This window comes from Phocoena sinus, chromosome 1 (genome assembly GCF_008692025.1).
Source record: "Phocoena sinus isolate mPhoSin1 chromosome 1, mPhoSin1.pri, whole genome shotgun sequence".
NCBI lineage: Eukaryota > Metazoa > Chordata > Mammalia > Artiodactyla > Phocoenidae > Phocoena > Phocoena sinus.
The window spans coordinates 133157263-133177199 of record NC_045763.1 but is presented as its reverse complement, the minus strand read 5'-3'; the positions used below and the strand labels follow the sequence as shown (position 1 = coordinate 133177199).

Genomic DNA, 19937 nt, shown 5'->3' with positions numbered 1-19937 from the left:
AGAAATGCAAATCAAAACTACAATGAGATATCATCTCACACCAGAATGGCCATCATCAAAAAATCTACAAACAATAAATGCTGGACAGGGTGTGGAGAAAAGGGAACACTCCTGCACTGCTGGTGGGAATGTGAATTGGTACAGCCACTATGGAGGACAGTATGGAGGTTCCTTAGAAAACTACAAATAGAACTACCATATGACCCAGCAATCCCACTACTGGGCATATACCCTGAGAAAACCATAATTCAAAAAGAGTCATGTACCACAGTGTTCATTTCAGCTCTATTTACAATAGCCAGGACATGGAAGCAACCTAAGTGTCCATCGACAGATGAATGGATTAAGAAGATGTGGCACATGTATACAATGGAATATTACTCAGCCATAAAAAGAAATTGAGCTATTTGTAATGAGGTGGATAGACCTAGAGTCTGTCCTACAGAGTGAAGTAAGTAGAAAGAGAAAAACAAATACTGTATGCTAACACATATATGTGGAATTTAAGGAAAAAAATGTCATGAAGAACCTAGGGGTAAGACAGGAATAAAGACACAGACCTACTAGAGAATGGACTTGAGGATATGGAGAGGGGGAAGGGGAAGCTGTGACAAAGCGCGAGAGTGGCATGGACATATATACACTACCAAACGTAAGGTAGATAGCTAGTGGAAAGCAGCCGCATAGCACAGGGAGATCAGCTCAGTGCTTTGTGACCACCTAGAGGGGTGGGATAGGGAGGGTGGGAGGGAGGGAGACGCAAGAGGGAAGAGATATGGGGACATATGTATATGTATAGCTGATTCACTTTGTTATAAAGCAGAAACTAACACCATTGTAAAGCAATTATACTCCAATAAAGAGGTTAAAAAATAACTAAATGTGGGTGTTAGACAGTGCACACACAAATTTATTACAATTTTTGATAGGGAGTACCTACAGAGTACCAGGTGCTGGGCTCTAGGGATGTAGGGATGAGCAAGTCCCACCCTGGAAGTGAGTGGGATGGACAAGACATAAAACTAAACTCAGTCTGTTACAGTGTGGTAGGTACCCCTCTGGACACAGGCACTTCTGCTAGGGATGATGGGAGCAGAGTGGCATATATATGTGTGTGTGTGTGTGTGTGTGTGTGTGTGTGTGTGTATGGAAGGATGGAAGGTAGGGAAGAAAGAAAAGAGGGGAGGGAGGGAGGAAGGAAGGGAGAGAAAGAAAGAGAGAGAAAGAAAGGAAAAGGTAAAGAAAGACATTTTTAGGGTGTGTTGGGACAACAGTGATATCCGCCGGGTCTCCCACAGCCCACAGACGCGTGCACGAAGTGCGCTGTGCACGTGCTTCCGGACAATCCCCCTGAGCCGCTCAGGCTTCCTGGCCTGGCCTGTATGATGAATCCTAATGAGGCTTTGGGTTGCAGCCTTGAGGAATTGCAGGCAGTCAGAGAGTAGAAAGAGCTAAAAACCTTTTGCTTCTTTCCATCCCTGTGTGTTTGTTGAACGCTTCTCAAGTGCGGGGCCTGGGTGAGAGCCACGACGCTCCAACAAAACAGAGGCAGCTTCTTGCCCACTGGGGAGGAGCAGTCTAGCTGATTAGAAGAGCTCATTTTTGTAGTAAAAGCTTCAGGGCTTCCCAGGAATTCTTGGATTTTATTTTTGTTCCTCTTGAGACGCATGGGCTGTTTAGAGATGCATATTCAGGCATCTCTAAAGTGGTGGTTGCATCACTGGGCTGTCTTCATATTTTCCTTTTCACACTAAGTTTAAGATTGAAAAGAGGTCACTTTTTTTTTTTTTTAGCACTTGGGTTCACTGCTAGACAAAGGCTGTCTTTGCGTTTTTATTGATTCCTTGGTAGAGGCTGCTCTCCTGCTATTTCTCGGACTCAACCTCTCATCCCAAAAGGAACATCACTATTACTGACCAAAAAGAGGCTGACGGAGGCTTTGGCCAATTTGTCAGTTTGTTACGAAATTAAAACTGTTCCCACATCAAAGCTGACTAAGAGCTTTTGGCAAGGACAAAGCACTGCAGCTACACCAAACTTCAGCTTCACATGGACCTGCTGAACCAGGAGCCTCAAGCAGGCAATTATTCGTTTGACAACATGCCTATTAAGAGGGGGGCAATCTTCAGAAAATGTAACCTTACGTTATTGATCCACTTTTTAAGAGCTGTTTGGGGACGAGATACCATTTTCTTTCTGTCTCCTACAGCTTCCACATCTGCATGGTCATAATTGATGAACAAAATCATCACCTGCAGCTGCCTTGGGGAAAGGTTTAATTCTGTTTGGTAGGCAATGCTTCATGAGTGAGGCAGAAAATTGGAAAACAACATTTTTAGAGAAGAAGAATGTCAACAAGAACTGGAGGAAAACTAAGCATTTTCTGCTAAGTACCAGTTAAAGAAAACATTTAATTTTCCAGAAGACACCTTTTCTTGAACGTCCTGTTAATGGTGCTTTGCTGAGGTGCCCAGTGGGTATTTGATGACCACTGACTATTACACTGGACTTCACCACACCCAGACATGCCGTTCACGCTTATAACAAAAACCATCTGATCTGCTATTTCCAGAAATTTCTTGAAGGAATACCAAAGAACTAGAGCTGAAGTGTACACTAACTTTAATATTTTTTTGGTTTACATTACATCCCTGTATCTTATTTATTTTATACTTAGTAGTTTGTACCTCTTAATGTAACTTTAACTTTAGAACACAAAGGATACATCCTGACAAAGGATTTTTGTTTTTTAATTGTGGATTTATTTGTAAGGAAGGACAAGAGTATAAACTCTCTGGAATTGGGACTGTTTCTGAACATGTTGGATAGTTGTCTAGTATTTAATCCCCAAAGAAAGATGTGCTTCCTCTGAGCTAATGGGTAGTGATGAATGTGTAGTGGGAAAGGTGGATGGGCTCCAGTGTGCAGGCTGAGACTGGGCAGAGTAGAAAAAGTGCAGAAGGCCTGGTTCTCTGTGACCGTCCTTGGGGTCTAGAATGCCTCTCTCTCTTGCTGTCACACTGCCTTGTTTGCTGGTGAAGTGGTCCACACAATGTTGAATCCCAGTACAATGCTATCGCTCAGCTCTCAGAGCTGCCTAGAACCCCACAGCAATGTACCTCCACCTCAGCTACTGGTACCCATGGCCCCGCAGGCCCAGGACACCAGTCCGGCCTTTTGACACATTGTGACATTAGTGACCACAACTTTCTCACATTTTCTAGTCGCAGGAGAACCACTGTCTGCTCTTCAGCGCCACAGTCGGCTACTCCTTTTCTTAAGCGTAAATCCTTAAGTCCCAAGGTGATTACCCAGTGCACATTAATAACCTCTGAGATATGTGTGTATACTTTCAAAATTTGCAAAATGTATTTTTGCAATATTATCTCAAATCTTTGTAACTAGATTATCTCTGACCAATTCCCGTTTGTACACGAAAGTAGTGGAACTCACTCTGAGTTGATGTCTCTTTCGAAGAAAACTAGAAAATCTCAAAAGAACTCAGGACAGCAAGGTGAGAAATGAAATTAAACCCAGCCTGTCTAGTTAGTACCTGCAGAACACAGGGAGTAGTCACTTTCTATACAAGTCATTAGAAATGATTTATTAGTTGGACAAACATTTGTAGGCATTCCATAAATATTTGTTTAATGAATTGTCAAATGCATTAGTTACATTACATGTTAGGCACTGTGGGATATTATAGTGGCGAACAAGACATAATTTCGTCCTTCAAGGAGCCAATCATTTGATGGTGTGGCTGGCAGCAGTGTAGATAAGTAGACAGGCATTGTGAGAATCATTAATTTTAGAGAGTACTCACTATGTCCCAGCTCCGCCAAACTCTCTCTGCATGGATTTTATCAATCCATTGTTACCACAGCCTTACTAAATCAGTTGTTATTATCATCTCCATTTTATGTATGAGAAAGCCCAGGCACAGAAAGGTTAAGAAACCGCCCCCAAATTACACAGCTAACAAGTGGTAAGGTCAGAAATCAAGCCCAGGCAGTCTGACTCAGACCTTGCAGAGAAGTGGATGGCTTGGGGGAGGTAAAGTACATAGATTTAAGATTGATTGGGAGAGCAAGAAGGAACCCACAAAGAAGCCAGGATTTCTGGCTCTGGCATCAAGGGAAATTGATGCCCTTTCCTGAGCAAGGACCTATGGAAGGAGGAGCAGGTTGCTGGGAGGGTGTGGAGACACGAGGACTGCGGTTTGGGACACGTTGAGTTTGAGGTGCCTATTGAACATTCAGATGGATTTCCAAGCAAGCGTATTAAGTTCTGTTATACTTGGGGAAGCAATCCCAGCTAGAAATGTAGCTTTGGCTGTCGTCAGATAACGTTTTCTTTTCTTTCTACTTGATTGCTCGAAGCTTTGGTAAGGGGCTAGAGACTATTTACAGATGCGTTGGCTTTATTCTTTATGTTTGACTTGTTTTTAAAATTTAAATCTATGGTCATGACTTACTATATTCACTCCCCTTTTCCCTCCAAAAAAAAAAATATGTATCCATGGATATATAGATAGACATAGATAGAAAGAGATATGGAAATGGATATATACACCTAAACCAGGGAAAGGAGTTTCAAATATGAAGAAGACACAATCCCTGCCCCCAGAGCACCCGTTATCTCCTATTGAGGTGTAGAGAGAAGTGGCCGGGTCACGCCCTATCCACTTGTCCCTGATTATGAATCCATCGTGATTATGAATCCATCGTATAGTATTTTGGTCAGATCTCAGAAAGTGTGTCTCATGGCAGGTCTAGGTGTTCAATTTAAGGCCATCCAGAGCGACCTGACCCTCTCTGTTTACAGACATAACTAAACACCGTAAGAGGCTGATTTGACCCTGGGTGCATGGGTGGAAATGTGAATTCGGGTAACTTCAGGATTTCTGGTGTGAACAGGAGTAGACTGGGGTGGGGGGAGTGGGAGTGGGGGTAGGTCATGGAAATCAGGGTGTCCGTGGCCTTCAGGGTGCAGTTCACTATGGCTGTGCTTCATTTACCCCACGTCAAGCTTTCTTTCCTGTGGGTCCTAAGCTGTCTCCAAAAGCTGGGATCTGACAAGTTTGCATTTGATTTTTTTTTTTGGCTGCCTAATGAACTGCCTCTGTAGTTCTAGCTGTGATGTCATTAGCATCTCATTGCCTTGGGTACCGACTCAGGAGAGAGATTCTTAAGCAGTCCCAGAATCCTACAGGAATGGTACCAATTTACTTCATAACAACTAATTCACCTTCATGACCTGTCAGTTTCCAGCAGCAGAGCATACCCTGCATGAGGATGGTCAGTCACTTTTGTCATCTGTCATCCTCCTATGCTCCTGAGTCTAGGTGGGTCAATATGTACATGCCTCAGGCCACAGGCACATCCACAAAGAGATTTTGAACACTGAGGATGCCAATAATCTCATAGCACAGTATTCTATTGGGGAAATTCATCCACTGTGTGCTGTAGGATACAGATTTAGCCTAAAGCAAATGGCATTTATTTATAGCAAACTGTATTTGCAGAATGCTTTGCAGTTTTGGGGTTGTTAACGACATTCCAGGTTGGCTGTTCTTCTACTTGTAAGAAAGCTTAAGTGTGATGAGGACCCCACAGCCTCCCCTGAGAGCAATAGGGTGAATTTTGCAAACGGGGCTGAGTGGGGGGGAGCACACTCGGGTATTCTTGGTCAGAAGTTACCTTTGTCAGTTATATTCTTTTAAGACCTTAATTGTAGCTTATTTTTGTCCAGAAACTGTGTATTTGTTGAAATAGAATATTCATTTTATTAAGAAACAAGATAGTGTCTCAAATTACTAGAGCATTTCTACCCAGGATCTAGAGGGCAGAAGAGAGATGAAGTAAGAAAGGACTGTCATTGGAGTGGACATAGAAGAAGGTGGCCATTGAACCATAAGGAAATAAGGCAGAGACTCTTCCCTCCACTCTCCACACACAGACCTCGCCACCACCCACTCCAACACTGAGCTGGGGTTTAAAAGCAAATGTCAAAGCTCAGACTCGCCTGAAGCTTTTAGGTTTGAACTCTTTCACTCCCCACAGACACGTTGGTTATTGGTACTCTCTTTGGGCAAAGGGAGATTTATCTGGGCTTTCACCACTGGACTCCATCATTTTAAGGAGTATTTCCCGATCGTATCTTTAATGGCGCATGGAAAATGCATTTTCTTTTTGAAAAATCTCTCTCATAGACACACATCTATTCTTCGCTGGAGCCTGAATAGATGGCTTTGGGGAGTTAGCCGCTCATTACTTCTGTGTAAATCTCGCTCCTCTCTAGACAGTTCCATCCTGCATGATGAGGGGACCAGAGGGGCAATTCGTCTTGGCCTCCAGCAGGGCCTGCTCTGTATGGGCCTGAATATTATCAGGAGAAGGAAAATACAATTCTGATGAAAACAAGAGTTTGGTGGCCTCTCACTATCTTCCTCTGTAAACCCCTTCCTGTGCTTCTCTACGTCCTAATCTTACACCAATCCAGGGCTGACAGATACTGAAGGGGATTAGTTGCATCTTGATTTTAATTGGGAAAGCCAGAAGACGGAAGCAAGGGGAGCAGCCCCTCAAATGTTTAGAGCGATTACAAGCCTTAATGATGCAGCGCTGGAGGGCAGGGAGGCTGTCACTCAGCTCGACTGCGTTTGGGGTTGCAGTGCCCTCTCGTGGCCCAATTTGTCTGTCAGATGGTGCACCCTAAGTGATGAATGGGCAGGGGTTATATGTCTTATATACGGATATGTATGTAGGGTGTGGGGGTAGTTTCTGGGTGTTTGGGGAGTGAAAGTGAGAAAAAAGAAATCTGGTGGCATATTATTTCCCCCTTTAAGTAAACTATACTCCATGTGAAGGATATGGATGGGGATATATATATGTATATATATATATACATATATATATATATATATATATATATATTTTTTTTTTTTCCCCCCCGGTACGCAGGCCTCTCACTGTTGTGGCCTCTCCCGTTGCGGAGCACAGGCTCCGGACGCGCAGGCTCAGCGCCCATGGCTCAGCGCCCATGGCTCACAGGCCCAGCCGCTCCATGGCATGTGGGATCTTCCCGGACCAGGGTACGAACCCGTGTCCCCTGCATCAGCAGGCGGACTCTCAACCACTGCGCCACCAGGGAAGCCTCTGGAGGGGGATTTTTATTTTCCCTTTAGAGTTTTATTTTCCCTTCCTTGTGTCTCTCACAATTATGTCTCTCACTCTGTATTTTTCTCCTTAGGATAAGTTTTATGGATTTGTTTTACTCAGCTTTTTATTATTTGATTGAAAGGAAATTGTACCATGACTTTTTTTTTTTTTTTAAAGTAGCCAGGTGTTATTTTTCTGTAAGTTTATTTTCTGTGGTACCACACTGGCCACACCGGATTGATCACGCCTTTTCTTTCCTCTCACAGAAGTCATTTTAGAGCTGATATCACCATCTCGTGGTCATTTCATAGAAATGCTTCTCGCAGCCTCTTTGTTGAATACTTTCTCAACCAGGAGGTTGAGATGACATGTGGATGGATAATGAAATGCTTGTGAGGGTCAGGAGGGCCAGCAAGAGACCCTCCAGCTCCCCGGCAAGGCTTGCACAGTGAGATGTTTTAAATCTTATCTTGAAAAGAAGCATGGTCTCTTTACTGATTTTTTTTTTTTTCATTTCCTTTCTCAATGAACGAGGGCCTGTTTTTCTAGAAATCACATCATAGTTGCAAAGCTCTCACCCCACCCCTACTTATCACAGCCCAGTTCATACAGCCTGTTGAAGAAGATTGGAGGCCTGGCCAGGGGCTGGGTGAGGAGAGTCCTGCCAGGTCGTGGCCACTTCACAAACCCTCCCAGTGGGGTTCACTGAGTTTCATGAGCCTGAATGTCAATCAAGATGTACACATGGCTTGGAGTTGACTCTGGGGCTAGCTGGTGTGGGCTTCTGGACTTCCTATTGGAGGCCATCATTCTTGGTTTTGGTGTGTGCTGTCATGCAGTTCCCTTATAACCTAGCAAGGGCTTGAGCTCAATCTTTGATCCGTTATTAAACAAAAGGCACGTGTGAAATTATATTCCATATTTATAGTTTCTAAGTGAGCCTTTGCCTTTGCACACAGAAGGAATCTGGTGTCAATGGAGCTGCTGGTAAAAATGTCTCGTCTGCACAGTGATGATGCTCATGTGGGAAACAACAGTGCTGAAATGCCCCTGGACACTTCCAAACGGTCTTACATTACATCGCGAACAAGGGGAGAATAACAGTGCTCCCTGAGCCCCATCACAGGGAACTCTGCTATGAAGTCATATCTCACAATTACCTTCTGGAACCACTTTGCAAATCCTTCCAACCAGTTTCCCCAAAGATCTGGTCCCTCAAGCTCGGCACTCTTGATGAGCCTGAGAACCAGAAGGAACATTCTGTGTCTGCCTGTTGTTTCCAAAAGCCCAGCCATCTCCCTGAAATTGTTTCATGTTCGGGCATACAACTGTGCACAAAGGACCAGGGATCTCCTAAGGAACCCAGAGCTTTTTGTTAGCAGATTCTACTTCCATCTTTCTTTAGACTTAATAAATTAAATGAAAAATTAGGAAGGCTTGGAAGAGAAATGTCAAGCAATGCTTTCTTCCATAGGGAAGAACTCTTCTGGTAGGCATTTCCAATGTTTGTCACCAAAAATAAATCAAGAGCTTCCCCAAATACCTTTTACTCATCAGTCAAGGGCAATGTGGACCCATCTTTCAGGCTTTGTAGTGCAAATCTTTTTGAAAAAGTCCAACTTCCTTCTGTATCTTTAATACATTGATTAATAATGAAGCAGAGAAGTCCTGTTATTCCCTCTGACTTAACGGCTTTAGGATCAGACAAGACTGGATTTAAATTTCAGATCTCACTATATACTAGCTGTGTGGTCTTGAGGCTCTTGGCCTCACTTTCCTCATCTATAAAATGGGTGTGATGATAGAACTCATGCGGAGAGTTGTTATAGGGGTTAAGGGAGATCTTTAACAGATCTCACTTTCACTGTACAGACTTGATAAATCTTACTGATAGTTACGATTAAAACTATGATGATGGCGCTCCAACATGCACTAGCCGTTGTGTTTTGTGCTCTAAAAATAGTTGGCTATTTATAACCAATGCTAGAGGTAGGTATTATTAATATCTTCATTTTTGGGTGAAGAAAATGATTCATAGAATAGTCACTGCTATTATTGTTTATATTATTGATGACAGCCATAAATCCTGCACAGATACAGCAGAAGCATCCATCTGAAAGGATCCATGGGGCTGATGATTCTCAGAAAGGAAGAAAACCCGGTCTCACATTTGGAAGGGTCATTTCCAGCTGTGTGGGTTTCTGGGAGGATGGGCTCCCCACATTGAGTGGGATAACAGCATCACATTCTTACCCCCTCAGAGTCATTTTCTGACCTCTCAAGGACTTGAGTCTAGCACTCAGGGGCCACGAGGCCATGCAAGTCCCTGCTCTTTCACCTCCCTCACTGTTCCTTTTTATTTTGTGTCTGCCAGGCAACTCCCCATCCGACGAGTCAGAGGAGCGGGAAAGAGACCCCAAGGTGCTGACATTCCCAGAATACATTGCCAGCTTGTCAGAGTCTGGCACCAAGCGCATGGCGGCTGGAGTCCGCATGGAGTGCCAGAGCAAGGGACGGTGCCCCTCGTCCTGCCCCCTGTGTCATGTGACATCCAGCCCTGACACCCCTGCCGAGCCAGTTCTGCTGGAGGTGACCAGAGCAGCCCCCATCTATGAACTGGTCACCAACAACCAGACACAGAGGGTAAGAGGCCTGGGACATGGGGTTCAAGGTGGCATCAGCAGCAACAAAGGGTTTTCCAAATGGCCTGAGGGGGTGACAGGGTCAGCTGAGCTCAACGCTACAATATGGAGAGTGAGACTTTTTATTTAACTACTCCAGCCACCTAATTTGCTTAGATTTGCATTTTTGCATATTAAATCAAATCAATGCATCTGCAACACCCATGGTGGTGACTCGGGAGTCACCGCTTGGCATTTGTACAGGTCTTTGAGCAACAAGGGCTGGAAGGAGGAAGGGAGATAAGGAGGCATAGCAATCACAGTCACCAAAGCTTTGTTCAGAAAGCCTCAGGGGGTGGTCGTGGGAGGGGACTCAGCAGTACCACGCCCTTGTTGGCCCGGCAGGTGGGCCAGCTCCCCTAACTGATCCAGGACTGGGTCAGCTAGGCTAGAAGGAGCACATTAGGTGCAGATCCCCAAGGGAAGGATCTGCCCACCTTAGTCTGGAGGGGGTTGGTTTTCTGCCCATCACTCTGACTCTTAAGAACAAAACTCCACGTCCATGCAGATCTTTCTGCCTTATATTATGCAGCTGGGTCATGACATTTCCCAGCCACTCCTCTTTTTCCTCTGCCCCTCCCTTTCCCAAGGTGCTAGCAGGAAATGAATGGACCCAAAAGGGTAAGCTAAATAAATGCAGCAGAGGCAGTGACTTACCTCATTTCCTAGCTCTCTGATCTTCTCAAGGACGTTAAGAACAGAGCGGGTCAAAACACAGACAACAACGACAACAATGACAAAAATAGAAAACACAAAAGCTCAGGGTGGGGGACTTCTGAGACTAGGCAAAGCCACTTTGGGGAAAAGATATAGTAGAGTCACAGCAGTGAGCTGCTTGCCTGCCTGAGAGGTGTGTCTCTCCAGGTGGGGTGATAATTGCTTTCTCTTTTCTCTTTCAAGGGACACCTGGTGCGTCACAGTTTGTTTCATAGGTGATGCTCAAACCGACAGGAGGGATTTTGCATGTGTGTGTGTTTCTCTCGCCTCTCTGCCTCTGCTACAGATACCTCATTGAGTGTTTGAAAATAAGGTTTTTCACAGGAACAAAAAAGATAAATTGTTCCTTTGGCCTGCAAATTTCTCTTCACTCTGATAGAAGTGACTATGGGAAGAGAAGTGGGAGAGAAGAGACCACTGGAGGTGGGCTTGAAAGGACGATGAGAAGGAGGGGCTTGTGTCACCATGGAAACCCCAAAACTGCAGTGCTTTTAATCCAATGCCCAGCCCTCCCCTTACATGTCCCACTCTGTCTTCTGTGAGCACCCAAGGCTGCTTCTCTGAGCACCCCAGGAGCTCCTGTGCACTTGCCTGGGAGCAGCAGAATCAGGGAGCTCACGCATAGAACCATCCTATGGGACAGGGCATGCGAAGCTGCAGACAGGGAAGAGCTTGGCGGGAGAGGGGGGCCTGGAGCCCCTGCTTCCTGTCAGGCCAGTACCAGCAGAATGAGGAAGCTGAAGATGTTTTGTCTTTAGCAACGCCCCTTTCTGGATCCCCTGCTTGCCAGAATTTAGCCCCTCTCTGTCTCCCTGCACTGGTCTTAGGAGAGTGGTTGAGAGATACCTCCCATCTGGCCGTATTTTGAACCTTTAATTTCTAAACACATAGAAAGGTGGCCTGAGCAGGAGTTCGGTCACCACATCTTCTCTCTTCTTCCTTAGACATTGCCTGTGTCCACCATTCCCTCCACTCCTCTGCTTTTCTTTCTAATTGTGCCCTTTCTACGAAGGAATAGAGATGAGGAGTGATGAAGCAAAGGACCAGTGGAGGGGAGCTAAGTCCTGGCATTAGGAACTCGCTGTGTTCCTATCCCTACCTGTCTGGCAGATCTTCAGGCCAGTTTTCCAACCTCTTGGCCTCACTGTCTTCCTTCTGTCGGACTAAATAATCTCCAGTGCCATATTTCAGTCTAGTCTGTGACTGCAATTTAGAAACAAGTAGATCAAACCGTATGACAAACCAGGTGTGTCAAACCCAACAAACTTGAAGTCACCACCTTCCACCCTAAACTATACCCGCTTGTGCTTCCACTTCAGTGAACGGCATTCTTTTCTACCAAGTTGCCCAAACTGGAGACCAAGGATGCTGCCTAGACTTTTCTTGTCCCTAGCATCTAATCCATCATCTAGGGCCACAAATATCTCAAATCCGTCCTCTTTTTATTACACCCCCTGTCACAGCCTAACTATTTCAGTCATCTGTTGTAATATCAAGCCACCATCTTCTTTGTTACAGTAGCCTTTTTACTGGTTTCCCTGTATGAGTCATCTAACTAATTAGCCTTAAGGCTAATACGAACTCCTGATCATACAGCAGCAAGGTAATTCAGTGGCTCTGCAGAATCTGTTGAATAAATCTAAAGTCCTTAGCACCTCCTTACAAGGGCAGTTCACTCTCCGATTTTGTCTTCGCTTACATGGTTAGTCTGTACCCACTCTATACTGTATGCTTTACCCTCCAAAATTTAACTCCTTGTACCTCCTTAAACAAAACGCATTTTCTCCCATGCATCTGACCCTTCAGACTTGCAACTCTTTCTCCCGGAAGTGCCTTTTCCCACATTACTGCCACTGGCAAACTCTTAACTGTTACTTCCAAGTTTCAGCTCAAACGTGACTCTCCCTTACACTCCCAGGCCGACCCGCTGTTCCTTCGTGTCGCTCCCACTGTATGTGTGCATACATCTCTTAAAGCATGCACCACCTACTCTCCTAGGGTTTATATAGTTGTTCACTCTCCTCTAGACTGTGAGAAACTTTCTCTTCTATGGAATCCCAGTGCCCAGCAGTGGTCACACATAGTTGGCATTCTGCAGAATGAATGAACGAAGTAATGAATAAATGGACAGATGAATGGATAGATGAACTTGGCTTGAAAGTTCAGCTCCTTGGACTTCCCTGGTGGCGCAGTGGTTAAGAATCCGCCTGCCAATGCAGGGGACATGGGTTTTGAGCCCTGGACCGGGAAGATCCCACATGCCTCGGAGCAACTAAGCCTGTGCTCCACAACTACTGAACCTGCGCTCTAGAGCCCACAAGCCACAACTACTGAGCCCGTGTGCCACAGCTACTGAAGTCTGTGTGCCTAGAGCCTGTGCTCCACAACAAGAGAAGCCACCGTGGTAAGAAGCCCACGCACAGCAAGGAAGAGTAGCCCCCGCTCGCCACAACTAGAGAAAACCTACGCGCAGCAATGAAGACCCAATGCAGCCAAAAATAAAAATAAATAAAAGAAATAAATTTATATATTAATAAAAAGTTCAGCTGCTTTCCTTAGAGAAAAATAATAAAAATTGGAAAATTCGATTTCTTTTCTGGAATCAGGATTAAATCTAATAACAAACAAGGATTCCTATGGAATGCCTGGCACATTGTAGGTACTAAGAAAAATGTAGTTTTCCTTTCTCTTCCTTTCCCAAAGCGTTCCTTCTTGATTCCTCTCTTGTACCCTCATCCTACCTACACAGTTACCTCTCGCCCAGGATTTAGAGAGTAGGAACTCTCAGCGAATGGTCTGAAACGGCATTTAGAATGTTTGTCATCATATGTATTGTCATCAATAACTTTGGAAGGAAAATCTGATCAGGTTGCTCCCCTGTTTGAAACACTTTGATGGTTTCCTGTTGCTCTTAGAATGTGACACCCACCCCCACATGGTGTCCTAAGGACTTTGTAATCAGCCTGCCACCCTTTCACTTTCTTAGCATCTCTTTGCCCCTGCCCCCGCTCTGTCTCTTATAGCAAGATGAACTTTTTCTTAGTTGATTTTAGAAGTCAAGTTTCTTGCAGGCTAAAGTCTTCTTAATATTGGTTTTTCTACCTGGAATACTTCCCCAAGCTTTGTGACCGGATTACTCTTGACCTATCCCTCCAAGCTCATGGAGGCCTTCCCAAACTCCTCCGTGAGATTGGCCCCCTCCTTGTCCCTTCTGCCACCATTTCACCCTTTTCTGGAGCCCTTATCACAGTTCTGGTTATTTATATAACTTTTGTTTGTTTATTATTTAGCTGTAAGACTTAATGCAAGCAGGGGCCGTATATATCTTACGCACTGTATCCTTAATGCTTAGGACAGGAAATCGTTCCTACAGGTACTTAGCCAATAATAGTTGATTGAAGACTGTAGGGCAGCAGCCATGATGTCTTCTTTATTCTGCTCATCTCAAAGGATGTCTGTTTTCCTAGTTAAAGAAAATGCACCTTTTGATTTGAATTTGGTTTAGTCAGGTAAAGCATAAAGTGAGCACCTACTGTGAACTGGTATTCATCCTGGGAGCTGGTGGATATGGTGTTAATCAAGAGAGCTTGATGTTTCCATCAAGCCTGAGATGTAAAATCCGTCCTGTTACCCATTTACTAACCTGTGGCCATGAGCAAGTTACCTAACCTTTTGGACTCTAAGTGTCCTCCACTGTGAATCATGGTAACTGTCTAACATGGACCTCAAATTAAAGTGTTACTGAGCCAAACTCGGGTCTGCTCACCCACGCACAGTAAAGCCAATCTACTGACACCAGATTGTGGTGAAGGAAAATGCAGCGTTTATTGTAAAGGTGCCAATACAAGGAGGACAGGTGGCTTGTGCTCTAAAACCCCAAACTCCCCAAAGGCTTTCAGGAAAACAGTTTTAAAACCCAGGTGAGGGAGAGGGCTTGCAGGGTGTGTGATCAACTTGTGCACAGTTCTCTGATTGCTTGGTGGTGTGGTAACAGGCCGGTGTCGCAGGGGTTAACATTATCAGTCCTTAGGCTCCAGGAGGCCTGAGGGCTACTTGCTCATGGACGTCAAGTAGTTAACATCTTCCATTTGCTGGGGGGGGTTTCACATCTGTAAAACAACTCAGGAAATGTGCATCAGATACTATTATCTAGGCACTTCAGAGAGGAGCTAAAGCAGGTATGGGGGAAGGGTCTGCCCCCAGAAGGCTCCATAGGGTCTGCTCCCTTACAAAAGTGTTAGCATTTAAAGGGCTTTGTCTCCTTAGGTAGGTTTATTCCTAGGTATTTTATTCTTTTTGTTGCAATGGTAAATGAGAGTGTTTCCTTAATTTCTCTTTCAGATTTTTCATCATTAGTGTATAGGAATGCAAGAGATTTCTGTGCATTAATTTTATATCCTGCTACTTTACCAAATTCATTGACTAGCTCTAGTAGTTTTCTGGTAACATCTTTGGGATTCTCTATGAATAGTATCATGTCATCTGCAAACAGTGACAGTTTTACTTCTTCTTTCCTGATTTGGATTCTTTTTATTTCTTTTTCTTCTCTGATTGCTGCGGTTAAACTTACAAAACTATGTTGAATACTAGTGGTGAGAGTGTGCAAACTTTTCTTGTTCCTGATCTTAGTAGAAATGGATTCAGTTTTTCACCACTGAGAATGATGTTGGCTGTGGGTTTGTCATATACGGCCTTTATTATGCTGAAGTAAGTTCCCTCTATGCCTACTTTCTGGAGAGTTTTTAACCATACATGGGTGTTGAATTTTGTCAAAAGCTTTTTCGGCAACTATTGAGATGATCATATGTTTTTTCTCCTTCAATTTGTTAATATGGTGTATCACATTGATTGATTTGTGTATATTGAAGAATCCTTGCTTTCCTGAGATAAACCCCACTTGATCATGGTGTATGATCCTTTTAATGTGCTGTTGGATTCTGTTTGCTAGTATTTTGTTGAGGATTTTTGCATCTACGTTCATCAGTGATATTGGTCTGTAGTTTTCTTTTTTTGTGACATCTTTGTCTGGTTTTGGTATCAAGGTGATGGTGGCCTTGTAGAATGATTTTGGGAGTCTTCCTCCCTCTGCTATATTTTGGAAGAGTATGAGAAGGATGGGTGTTTGCTCTTCTCTAAATGTTTGATAGAATTTGACTGTGAATCCGTCTGCTCCTGGGCTTTTGTTTGTTGGAGGATTTTTCATCACAGTTTCAACTTCAGTGCTTGTGATTGGTTTGTTTATATTTTCTATTTCTTCCTAGTTCAGTCTCGGGAAGTTGTGCTTTTCTAAGAATTTGTCCATTTCTTCCAGGTTGTCCATTTTTATTGGCATATAGTTGCTTGTAGTAATCTCTCCTGAGCCTTTGTATTTCTGCAGTGTCAGTTGTTACTTCTCCTTTGACAAAAGACCTATATGCGGAAAACTGTAAGACACTGATGATGGAAATTAAAGATGATACAAACAGATGGAGAGATATACCATGTTCTTGGATTGGAGGAATCAACATTGTGAAAATGACTATACTACCCAAAGCAATCTGCAGATTCAGTGCAATCCCTATCGAACTACCAGTGGCATTTTTCATAGAACTAGAACAAAAAAATTTCACAATTTGTATGGAAACACAAAAGACCCCGAAGAGCCAAAGCAATCTTGAGAAAGAAAAATGGAGCTGGAGGAATCAGGCTCCCTGACTTCAGACTATACTACAAAGCTACAGTAATCAAGACAGTATGATACTGGCACAAAAACAGAAATATAGATCAATGGAACAGGATAGAAAGCCCTAGATAAACCCACATACATATGGTCACCTTATCTTTGATAAAAGAGGCAAGAGTATACAATGGAGAAAAGACAGCCTCTTCAATAAATGGTGCTGGGAAAACTGGACAGCTACGTGAAAAAGAATGAAATTAGGACACTCCCTAACACCATACACAAAAATAAACTCAAAATGGATTAAAGACCTAAATGTAAAGTCAGACACTATAAAACTCTTAGAGGAAAACATAGGCAGAACACTCTATGACATAACATCACAGCAAGATTCTTTTTGACCCACCTCCTAGAGAAATGGAAATAATAACAAAAATAAACAAATGGGACCTAAGGAAGCCATAAATGAGACAAAAAGACAACCCTCAGAATGGGAGAAAATATTTGCAAATGAAGCAACTGACAAAGGATTAATCTCCACAATTTATATGCAGCTCAATAACAAAATAACAAACAACCCAATCCAAAAATGGGCAGAAGACCTAAGCAGACATTTCTCCACAGAAGCTATACAGATTGCCAATAAACACATGAAAGGGCGCTCAACATCACTAATCATTAGCGAAATGCAAATCAAAACTCTGATGAGGTATCATCTCACACCAGTCAGAATGGCCATCATAAAAACATCTACAAACGATAAATGCTGGAGAGGGTGTGGAGAAAAGGGAACCCTCCTGCACTGCTGGTGGGAATGTAAATTGATACAGCCACTATGGAGAACAGTATGGAGGTTCCTTAAAAAACTAAAAATAGAACTACTGTACGACCCAGCAATCCCACTACTGGGCATATACCCTGAGAAAGCCATAATTCAAAAAGAGTCATGTACCACAGCGTTCATTGCAGCTCTATTTACAATAGCCAAGACATGGAAGCAACCTAAGTGTCCATTGACAGATGAATGGATAAAGAAGATGTGACACATGTATGCAATGGAGTATTACTCAGCCATAAAAAGAAAACGAGATTGAGTTATTTGTAGCGAGGTGGATGGACCTAGAGTCTGTCATACAGAGTGAAGTTAAGTCAGAAAAAGAAAAACAAATACTGTATGCTAACAAATATATATGGAATCTAAAATAAAAATTGGTTCTGATGAACCTAGGGGCAGGACAGGAATAAAGATGCAGATATAGAGAATGGACTTGAGGACATGGGGAGGGGGAAGGGTAAGCTGGGATGAAGTGAGAGAGTGGCATGGACATATATACACTACCAAATGTAAAATAGATAGCTAGTGGGAAGCCACCACATAGCACAGGGAGATCAGCTCGGTGCTTTGTGACCACGTAGAGGGGTGGTATAGGGAGGGTGGGAGGGAGATGCAAGAGGGAGGTGATATGGGGATATATGTATACGTATAGCTGATTCACTTTGTTATCCAGCAGAAACTAACACACCATTGTAAAGCAATTATACTCCAATAAAGATGTTTAAAAAAAAATAGGGAAAAAAATAAATTAAGGACTTTGTAAATTCTAAAGCTCTACACAAATCATAGTGATAACAGAGAATCCCTGCTCCCTTGAGGCTCCCAATCCAAGGAGGGGGGTCAGTATGAACTTTATGTCATCTCTTCTAACCTGGGATGGATGGGACATAGGATACTGGCTTTGGACTTGAACATGTTGTATTTTGTAGGATTATCTCTTCTTTTTCTTATCTTCTTCTCTTTTTTTCTTTCTTTTAATTGTTTGGCCTAAAACTTTCCAGGATAGCTGTTTCATTTCTCTAATTTATCCATTATGTGTGGGTGTGGTGAGGATGAAACAGAGGGAAGAGAATCAAAGGAAAAGCAGAGGCTGCAGAGGTTGAGTTGACCTGGAGAGAAATCCCTGAGCTTGCCCTGCAGCTGTCTCAGGCTCTCCCCTACCCTGGGCTGGGGTTGAGGCAGCAGGGCCTCACACAGGGCTCAGTGCCTGTCAGGACCCAGTTCCTCACCAGGTACTTGCCCCTCTCATAAGTTCTGTTCCCTCAGTGATCTAATTTTATCTTGTTGTCCTTTAATTGAATAGTGAATATCTGCTGTGAAACCACTGTATGTAAAGACTTACTCTAGGTTCTATGTTATTAACAAGCTTCCACACAAGACGCAACCCTGTCATTCAAAGACAATAACAATTGCTGTTATTTATTGATGACCGACATGTACTATTTATATGCAGCTAATGTGTGCCTAGCATAGGCACTATGCCATGCCCTTTGGCATGTATTTATTCATCTAGCTGTCACAACATCCTTATAAGGAAAGTGCTGTCTTTATCCCACTTTACCATCGAGGAGCCTGAGTTTATGTAATTTGCCCAAGGTCACATGGCAGTGGTTGGCAGAGCTGGAGTTCTCACCTAGAGGGACTGCCCCAGAGCACGGCTCTTAGCCTGTGTGTCACGTGGTTTCTACCTTCTACGGGGAAAGAGAGGTCTAATGCATAATCACAACCGAAAGCAGAACTGCATAAATGTTGTAAGTGAGATACAAGGCATGCTGAAGGAACGCAGAGGAGATACTGGGGCAGCGTGAAGAGGGCAGAGAAGGATGCTCAGAGAGGCAGCTGAGAAAAGGCTGAGTGCCTCTGACCCGGGGGAGAGTGGTCAAGACTGGCCCTGCTGAGCGTATGGGGAAGAGGTCATGGCTCTAGAGCCCTAGGTGTGGAATGATGGTGCGGAATGGGAGGGAGGGAGAGGCGAGGTGGAATCAGACTTGATTCCAAGATGACAGCCCTCAACCACAGGGATGAACTATTATGCTAATGAGACAGAGACACCCTACGGGTCCTACAGGGTCCAGGCGTCCCAGAAACACTCTTCTGGGGTAGAAGTAAATGGAGACGTGGTGCTACAGGCTGCTGACTGGAGTTATTTAGGGCCAAGCAGAGCCCTGATGCTCTGTCTCATTACTCTGGGGACCCAGCCCTGGCTCCCTGATGCTTACTCTTTTCTCTGCCCTCTCTTGCAGCTCTTGCTGGAGGCCACCATGAGCTCCCTCTGGTGCTCCGGGACCGGAGATGTCATCGAGGACTGGTGTCGATGTGACCCCACCGCTTTCGGAACTGATGGACTCCCTGCCTGTGCGCCTCTCCCACAGCCCGTGTATGATTCCCTTTCTCGGCCTTTCTCTTGCTTGTGTGCCTCGCCATTATTCTGCAAACATATGTTAAAGGGTGTCTACTCTTTTCCGAGCAATGGGCTGGGTCCTGGGGAACAGAAAGAAAAATATGGTGCAGTACCTGCCTTAGGGGCGCTTTCAGTCTTCTAGGGAGGCAAGTGAACCAATGTAACAGTAGCAGAGATGGTAGGATAAGAGTTATATGAGACATTTAAAGACAGTGTGAAAAGGGAAGAGTCGAGTCTGAATTTGAAGAATAGTGAAGGCTTCATAAAGGACATAGTACTTGAATTTCTCCCCAAAGGTGGAGAAAGCAGGACAGCATGGCTAGAAGAAAAGAGGGGTAAATGTATTGTTGCCGTGGAGGAAGATAGAGGTCAGTAATAAGGCCCAGGACAGCAACACACTTACTGGGTGTCGGGCACAGTGTGAAGCAGTTAGGTACTGTTATCACCACCACCACCCCCTTTAACAGACAGGGAAATGGATTCC

The 19937-nt window shown here is 44.1% G+C and overlaps 1 protein-coding gene across 3 annotated transcripts in view; it reads left to right on the top strand.

Moving 5' to 3' along the window:
• ASTN1 (astrotactin 1) overlaps positions 1–19937 on the top strand; it is a 337153-nt gene that overhangs the window by 276922 nt on the left and 40294 nt on the right. For all 3 annotated transcript variants that reach the window (XM_032604868.1, XM_032604858.1, XM_032604850.1), the window contains exons 17-18: positions 9535–9803; positions 19296–19429. In XM_032604868.1, coding sequence (XP_032460759.1) covers positions 9535–9803; positions 19296–19429 — 403 coding nt within the window. The remainder of the gene's footprint in view (positions 1–9534; positions 9804–19295; positions 19430–19937) is intronic.